At 54.0% G+C, this 7,917-nt stretch overlaps 1 protein-coding gene across 2 annotated transcripts; it reads left to right on the top strand.

The window, feature by feature from the left end:
* Positions 1-672: 672 nt before the first annotated feature.
* Positions 673-7,411, top strand: RNF222 (ring finger protein 222). 2 transcript variants are annotated; one of them, XM_008270737.5, is made up of 3 exons: positions 673-829; positions 4,168-4,342; positions 4,993-7,411. In XM_008270737.5, the coding sequence occupies exons 2-3, from the start codon at positions 4,339-4,341 to the stop codon at positions 5,679-5,681; spliced, it is 693 nt and encodes a 230-aa protein (XP_008268959.1). In that variant the 5' UTR covers positions 673-829; positions 4,168-4,338; the 3' UTR covers positions 5,682-7,411. The 2 variants fall into 2 exon arrangements, with proteins under 2 accessions (XP_008268959.1, XP_017204743.1); XM_017349254.4 differs by having other exon boundaries at positions 4,127-4,342; positions 5,017-7,181.
* The last annotated feature ends 506 nt before the right edge of the window (positions 7,412-7,917 follow it).

Below are 7,917 nucleotides of genomic sequence, written 5' to 3'. Positions count from 1 at the left end.
TGGAAAATCTAGTATCACCACTCCACAGAATTTGCTAAGTCCCTCCAGAGAGAAATACCATTAAGTCTGACGTGTTTCCTTCCAGATTTCTCTACAGATTTTAGCATGTTGTTGCTGTCACAGCATCAGATACAGACGCTGGGGAGACCTGCCTGTTTCCCGTGGCGACAGGGCCTGCTTTCTGCACACGTGCGGGCACCAACTAGCTGGTGTCCTACCAGCAGCATTCTCTGCCAGTGGCACTTGGTCTTTCAGGCATGTTTGAGGCATGACGCAGGCACAAAGCCATATCACACACATTAGGATGTGACTTTGTGTGCCACAGCCTCCCTGACCCCTTCACCTGCACAAGGAGTGAATGTGTGCATGTGTATGGGGTTCTCCAGGAAAAGGTGGGGATTGTAAAATGGGCAAGGGGTGGGAAGGACTATTTGGGGGTGGGGAGCGGGATGGGGAGACCCTGTTTCCATTGTAAGACCCTCAGAATCTCTCAGGCACCTGTCCCATTCCCTCCTGTCCCCAGCTCCTCCTCAGGCCAGGGGCTCCGATCCTAGCATCCTTGTCAAGGTCACCTGACTACAGCAGCTGCCAAACCCCTGGGCAACGCCAAGAGCCTCCTGGCCCCAAACGGGTTGGGCAGCATTCACTTGGCGGTGCTGTCCCCGGCTGCTCAGTCATTAGAAGATGCCAGGGTGGCAGGTGCTCTGACAGCGGCTGGAGGAGATCGAGCCGGCTGCCCAGCACCTCTGGCTGCCTCCGATCCATCGGCTCTGTAGAAGCCCCCGGGGGAGAAGGAAGGCAAATGCTGCTTTGGCTGGTCCCGGCCCAAGTGAGTCCAGGGGCCCGGCTTGGAGGGGGGTGGGGAGCAGGAGAGGGAGGCGGGGGCTTGGCAGTGTTCCGGACTGAAGTGTGAATGATGCAGGTATGTGTGTGAGAGGGACAGAGAATGTGAGTGGTACCTACGAGTGGGAAAGCAGTCAGAACTGAAGCTACAGGGCCTTGTGCTGGGGTTCTGGGAGGGAACCTCAGGTCCTGAAAGTGTCACTTCTGCCTCACGGGCTCACTGTCCGGAGAGGGGTGGTTTCTCTGGGATGGTGATATCCACTCCACCCCTGCCCTGTTCTCAAAACAGGCTGCGGCCGTGGGCGAGGCTGGGCACTGGAACACTACAAGATCTGCTCCCATGGGCCAGCCAAAGTCTTTCCCTGCCCCACAAGTGGCCGGAGGGACAACCCTGTTTAGGGTCCCTCTATGGAGAGAAGCTTGTAGTCACTTCTCCATCAAGCTTCTTCATTACTCCTTTGACCCACGTCTGAAAGGCCCATCTGAGTCCCCTATGAGGTAAAGGCACAGAGCATGGGTTCGAATCCTGGGTCTGCCCTGTGCTAGCTAGCAGTGTGATTTTTGAGCAAGTGACTTCACTCAGAAGCCTTGGGACTCAGTTTCCTCCTTGGCAACACAGAGATAATATCTACCTCCCAGAGTTGTTGTCAGGAGTCAACGAGGAAGGCACGCAAAATGCCAAGCTCGTAATTAGTGTTCAATAAATGGCCGCTGTTGTAATTATTTATGATTAGCACAGCCCTGGTCCCAGCTCACCCAGAACGACGTCCCCGTCCTCCTCTTCCCCTCAGGCTCCTGAGGTGCTATGGGGATGCCCCAGGCCTACAGCACCTGGCAGACGGCAGCACGGACCTGGCGTTTCTGCTGCTGCCCCCTCCCTCACCCCAGCAGAGGCAGGCCCATCAGAGGAGCGCGGGGATGGAGAATCGAATGTGCGGCACTAAGGGAAAGGGAGAGACACGAGGAGGGAGGGGTCAGAGAACAAGTGAGCAAGGGAGGCGGAAGGAAGGTGGGAAGGAGGCGGCACTGCCCGGCGTGCATGGCACAGCTGCGGGGAAAGGAGTGTGCAGGGCGGCCCTCACCTCGGCAGGGATCTAGGCTGTCTCAGGCACTCCCTGGATTCCCTCTACTTTTCCTTGAACTTGAATGTGAAGTAGAAGCTCACCTCTTCCCCACTGCTCACCCCAAGGACAGTGCTCCTATCACTGCTGCTGCCGTCAGCTGGTCACCCAGTCTAGCAGTCGATTCTCAGAATCTTCCATCACTCACAGCATCTTCCGTCTCTGCCATCTCCCTCTCCCTCTCCCTCTCCATCATCCTCCCTGGTGACCTTGGGCTCTGCTCATCTAAACAACCAGGCTGTTTGCTTGAGTGACACTGAAGTCCTTTCAAATCCTCTTGTCCTCCTGCCTACTGTGAATCCTACTTCTCAGTTATCCAAACAACTCAAGCTATTGATCACCTGTCATTATTTATAATGATCTCTTATGTCCACCAGGCTCTAAAGTTTCATACAGGACTTTCTTGATCAGTCCAATAGCTCAGTACCTAGCATGTAGCAGTTACTCAGTAAGTATCTGTCAAATAATTGGATGGATGGGTGGAGGGATGGATGGATGGGTAGATTTGCCCACCATACACCTGTGGGAGTTTGGAAATGCAGGATAACATGTTGGTAGTTGGTTGCCTGAAGAAAATCATGGTCATCCTGATATTAACCCCGGATATTAACATTTGCAAAGTGTGTGCTATGAGAACAACTGAGAAACACTGAAGTTACCATCTTCATTTTGGCCCACTACCCATCAGCTATCTAATTACTGTTGTATTCAGTTATCCTGATTTGAGGCAAGCTGCCCCTCTGTGGAGAGGATGTGATTTTTTTTCCCCAGTCATCCGCAGTCAAGAACATTTGGGGACAAGAAGGAAGGAGGGGAAAGCAGACACCATAACTGCCTTGGGGGCTAGGAGAGGGGTTTCCACCAGTATAATGGCACCTACTATCTATTGAGCACTTCCTGTGTGCCAGACAGCTCTGAGAGGAAGTAGTTCTATTATCAGCCTCATCTTACAGATGGGAAACTGAAGCTGAGAGGTGAAGTACCTTGGCCAAGGTTACACTGACAGTAATGAGTGTATCAAAGATTGGAACCCAGCCCCCAAGTCTGAGCACTCGACTCCCTTTCCAGCCTGGGGACCACGCTGAGGACCCCCGGAGACTTAGACAGGAAACCCCTGCAAATGTCGCTCTTTCTTAGGTATGGGGCATTTTCAACCTGGAAAAAATGGATTTGGAAGGAAGGCAATAAGGAGAAGTGATTACAAACGATTTGTTGTCTTTACAGTTTGTCCTGCCTAATAATTGATCTTGTTTCCATTACATCATCACCCAGGTCTGGGGCTTCCACAGAGCTCTGTAAGGGTACTCCAAAAGGTGAATTAAATGTAGCATGGAAAAGTTCGTTTATTTTGGAGAAAGAAACTTTCAAAATTCATGTGTACAAGGGATATTTGAAAACTTTATGGAAAATGCATATTACGAAAAACTGCAAGGGTTTCCATTTTTTTTACCAAAATAAACTTGTCTTTTAATTGTATTATTTTTAGTATTGTTTCAATATTTATTTATTATTTATTTGAAAGCAGTATAGCAAGAGAGGGAGAGACAGAGAGATCTTCCATCCACTGGTTCACTGCCCAGATGGCCTCAACGGCCAGGGCTGGGCTAGGCCAAAGTTAAGAGCCAGGAGACTCACCTGGCTCTCCCACATGGATGACAGGGGCCCCAACATTTGCATCATTTTATTTTGCTTTGCCCAGGCCATTGGTAGGGAGCTGGATAGGAAGTGGAGCAGCCAGGACATGAATCTGTCCCATATGGGATACTGGTGTGGTAGGCTGTGGCTTTACCCACTACACCACAGCACTGGCCCCTTAATTCCATTTTCCCACAAACTTTTTGACATATCCTCATACGTTGTCAGTGCATCCTAGAGTCTTTGGACTCTGGCGTTGGTGGAAGAATATTTCAATAACTTGTCCTCCCTCTTTAGAAAGTTCTAGATAAGTTTAGACAACATAGTTGTGACACGGGGACCTCTAAACGAAGACCTAACCACTTGGCCAAGCAGGTCTTTCCCTTCGAAGTCAGGCACTGAGTGCAACACTTGTGCTGAGAACACCTTGGGGACTTCTACTTGTAACTCACCTTGCCTTTTAGAGTGTGTCTGTATCTTTGATTTCAGTCTCATGCCACTCAATCACTCATTTACTCACTCCCCAGACTTGGCTCTCGGTGACTTTTGGCCATTTCCAATTTACCAGACGTATCCTCAAAGGATGAATATCTGCCTTCACCAAGGTTAAGCAGAAGGTTCTCTCACTGCCCCAGGCAGCCCCAGATGAAGAATCTGAAGAATGACCGAGCTGTGGTGGGCGGAGGAATGAGCCCACAGCTTCCTGAGCTAACCACTCGGAGGGCCAGCAGGCATTTGGATGTGTAAGTTCTGAGCTTTATTTTCAAAACAGTCATTGCTTTATGGCTGCACTTAGCACAGAGGCGCACAGTCTAACAGCTGGATGAAACCCGGTGTGTCAGCCAGCCCCAGCTAGGAGGGAGCGGAAGGAAGAGCAGGGCTTTTCTGGGAAATGGCCACTCTGGGTACAGGCCCAAGCTGGGGACTGGACTGACGCTGGGTGTGGGTCATCTTAGGCACCTGCTTGCCCTGGGAACTGGGGCCTCCTGTCTTCATTTCCAGCATAGAACCAGGAAAAGGTGAGGTGATGACCTCACCCTGAGGGCCAGTCACAGTTGAGGTGAGGCATCAGGTCTTTCAGGTACCCTCCTTCACTGCACACACCTCTCCCCGAGCCCATCGGCTGGGGTCTCTTGGTATCCACCTCCCAAAGACCCCTCCCAGAAGCACCTGCTCGTCTCCTCTTAAGGGTCTTGGGCTCTAGGTCTTGGGTCTTGGTTTAACTGAAGTAGACCACTGAGCAGGGGCAGCAGAAAAGGAAAGAGCAGGAGGAAAAGGAAGAAGAGGCTGTGCCCAGCAGAAGGGATAGGGAAGCCAGGGAGGTGGAGGTGGAGGTGGAGGGGAGGGAAGGCCAGAAAGGCCCGAGGTTCATGACCCTTCCCCCCACCCCCAGCTAAGTCCTGCCTTCTCCGGGCAGCCATGTCAGAAGGGGAGAGCAAGGACAGCTCGGGCAGCGAATGCCCCGTGTGCTACGAGAAGTTCCGGGACCTAGACGGCGCCAGCCGGACGCTGAGCTGCGGCCACGTGTTCTGCCATGACTGCCTCGTCAAGTACCTGCTGTCCACCCGAGTGGACGGGCAGGTTCAGAGGACCATCGTCTGCCCCATCTGCCGCTACGTCACCTTCCTCAGCAAGAAGAGCTCCCGCTGGCCCTCCATGCTGGACAAGAGCTCACAGACCCTGGCCGTGCCTGTGGGCCTGCCCTCGGTGCTCCCACCAGACAGTCTGGGCCACACTAACCCCCTGGCCATCTCCCAGCCGGTCTGGAGACACAACCCTAGCCAGGCGAGACTGCCGGGCAGCCCGGGGCAGGGGGCCCAGCTGCCTTTGGACCTGCTGCCCAGCCTGCCCCGGGAGTCACAGATCTTCGTCATCAGCCGCCACGGGATGCCGCTGGGGGAGCAGGACAGCGTGCTGCCACGGCGCAGCCTGGCCGAGCTCTCAGAGGCCTCTCCGGCACCCAGCTCCACACGCTCTTTCTGCTGCCGCTCCCGGGCCCTCCTGCTTATCACCCTCATTGCCGTGGTGGCCGTGGTGGCCGCCATCCTGCCCTGGGTGCTGCTGGTGAGGAAGCAGGCATGAGCGGTGGCACATGCAGGGACAGCCAAGCTGCTCAGGAAGCTGCCAGCTCCGTGGCTGGGATGGATGTGGCTTGGGAGGGGGCAGAAGGGGCCTCCAGCAGACCCAGTATAGGAAGCTCTGAAGGGTGGACAGGATCTGGGAGGAGAGAGAGTAGAGATGGGATTGGATTGGAATTGTGATGGTTCTCTCCGTGAGGGGCTTCCCATCCCATCAAGGGCTAAGGCATGACAGGGAGGTAGGCGGGGCTGAGCCGCGGCCCTCTGTGTGTCTCCTCCCCTCCTGTAGGCTGGAACTGACCAGGCTGGGAGGTGGTGGATCACTGCTCTCTGGCAGGGTCACCTGAGGCATAGACCTCACCTGCCCGGTGACTTACTGGCAGCCAGGTGGGCCTCCCAGGCCAGACACAAGGAAGCTGTGCTGGCCAAGGTCCTGGCGCACACGGCCCACCAGCAGAACCTCCCTAGCTTGTCCCCAGAACAGACAGAAGGGGCGGTGCAGGGGCCCAGGCACACGAACCTCATGGTACTCCAGCCCCAAGTCATCCCTGTCTCCAACCTGCCAACCTGGAAGGCCTTCCCTAGAAAAAAGCTGGCGAGAGGTGCTGGCCCAGGATTTCTGGGGAAAGGCTGTAGAAAATCTTCCCTGAGAGCTGAAGCCACGTCAGAAACCAGGGCTTGGAGTGGCCCAGACAGAACCAGGGGTTCCCCTAGGCACGAAGACGGGGTCTAGATTTTGAGTCCTGGGTTCTTAAAGCTGCACAGGAAGGCAGGAAGAGGTGGGGAAGCCTGACAGGTGAGACTTGAGTCAGCTGAGAACTATGTGGGCAAATTAACCCCTGGGGGCTCCAGCCTCCCTCCCAGCCCGGGCTCCTCCTCCCCATGACCCAACCATTCATTAGAGGCCGCACCAGCTGGGCCAGTTTCCGAGGTGGATTCTCAGGCTGGGCTGGGTGAGGAGGGTGGGGAAGGAAGGAGCTGGGCTTGTCAGGGACGCTGAAACCTAGGTGCTGTCAGCTGTGGGCCAAGGCCTCTTACCTGGGGATGCCACGCTGGGGGCCCCACCCCGGAAAAGCCTTAGACCAGGTCTCACTTGAGGAGTGGGTCATTTAGGGAGCAGCTACTGTTTATGGAGGCCCAGTCAGTCCACCAATGCCTTACAATGGCAAACAATCTTCCAGCCCAGCTCACACACAGGTGGAGGTCTGCTCCCCAGGTGTGCGGGCAGCTGAGCCTCCACCACCTGTACCCTCTTACCTAATCCCTCTGTGCCTGCAGTGGTGGCCACTTGGGGAGCTCCAGGAAATAGGGTCCACACTGCCGGGGCTCCTGGGTCATGGGGAGGGCTGTTAAAGGGCTGAGGGGCTCTTTAGGCTCTTTTCCAGACTGGAGGACAGCCCAGGTGCTACAGGAGGGGAGGGGATACAGGTGGGTTCCATGGCGGCAGGGTGCGGCAGGGCAGGGGGAGGGGGATATTTATTATAGGAATAAAAATGTTAACTTCACAAAGACTTGAGTGAGTCCATTTTAACCTTATCCAGGCTGTTTAAGCAGGGTCCCAAGCTTCTGGGAACCCGATTCTAGTCTTTTCTGGTTCTGTTGTTTTGCTGAGAGCTTCTTTCAAAATTCCTGCTGTGTTTTTGTATTGGTCAGCAGTGACTTGCAGGTGGAACTTCTTCTATTTTCAAAGAATGTTGAAACGATTTTTTTTTAAATAAAGGTATATATTTTCTCAAAGATTCCAGAGACTTTGCAATGCACAGGGGAAGCTCTGGGCTTGGGGTTGTAGGATAATTCACCCCAGATGAAAAGGACAGTTTGAGGGGCCAGTGCTGTGGCATAGTGGGTTAAGCCAGTGTCCCGTTTAGGTGCCAGTTTGAATCCTGGCTGCTCCACTTCCAATCCAGCTCCCTGCTAATGGCCTGGGAACGCAGTGGAAGATGGCCCAAGAACTGGGGCCCTTGCACCCACGTGGTAGATCACCAGGATGAAGCTCCTGGCTCCTGGCTTCAGCCTGGACTAGCCCTGGCTGTTGCAGCCATTTGGGGAGTGAACCAGCAGATCGAAGATCTCTCTCTCTCTCTGCCTCTGCCTCTGCCTCTCCCTCTCTGTAACGCTTTTACATAAATAAACAAATCTTTAAAAAAAAAAAAAAAGACAATTTGAGAACAGAAATGGTCTTAAACAGTCATTCAGCCACACCTGGGGAAAGAACCACAAGTTAAGAGTCTGGGCCTGGA

The sequence above is a fragment of the Oryctolagus cuniculus genome, chromosome 17 (assembly GCF_051225735.1).
Source record: "Oryctolagus cuniculus isolate XC-2025 breed Fujian yellow rabbit chromosome 17, ASM5122573v1, whole genome shotgun sequence".
In the NCBI taxonomy this organism is placed as follows: Eukaryota; Metazoa; Chordata; class Mammalia; order Lagomorpha; family Leporidae; genus Oryctolagus; species Oryctolagus cuniculus.
The sequence above is the reverse complement of the archived record's forward strand: the minus strand, read 5'-3'. Positions and strand labels throughout refer to the sequence as shown.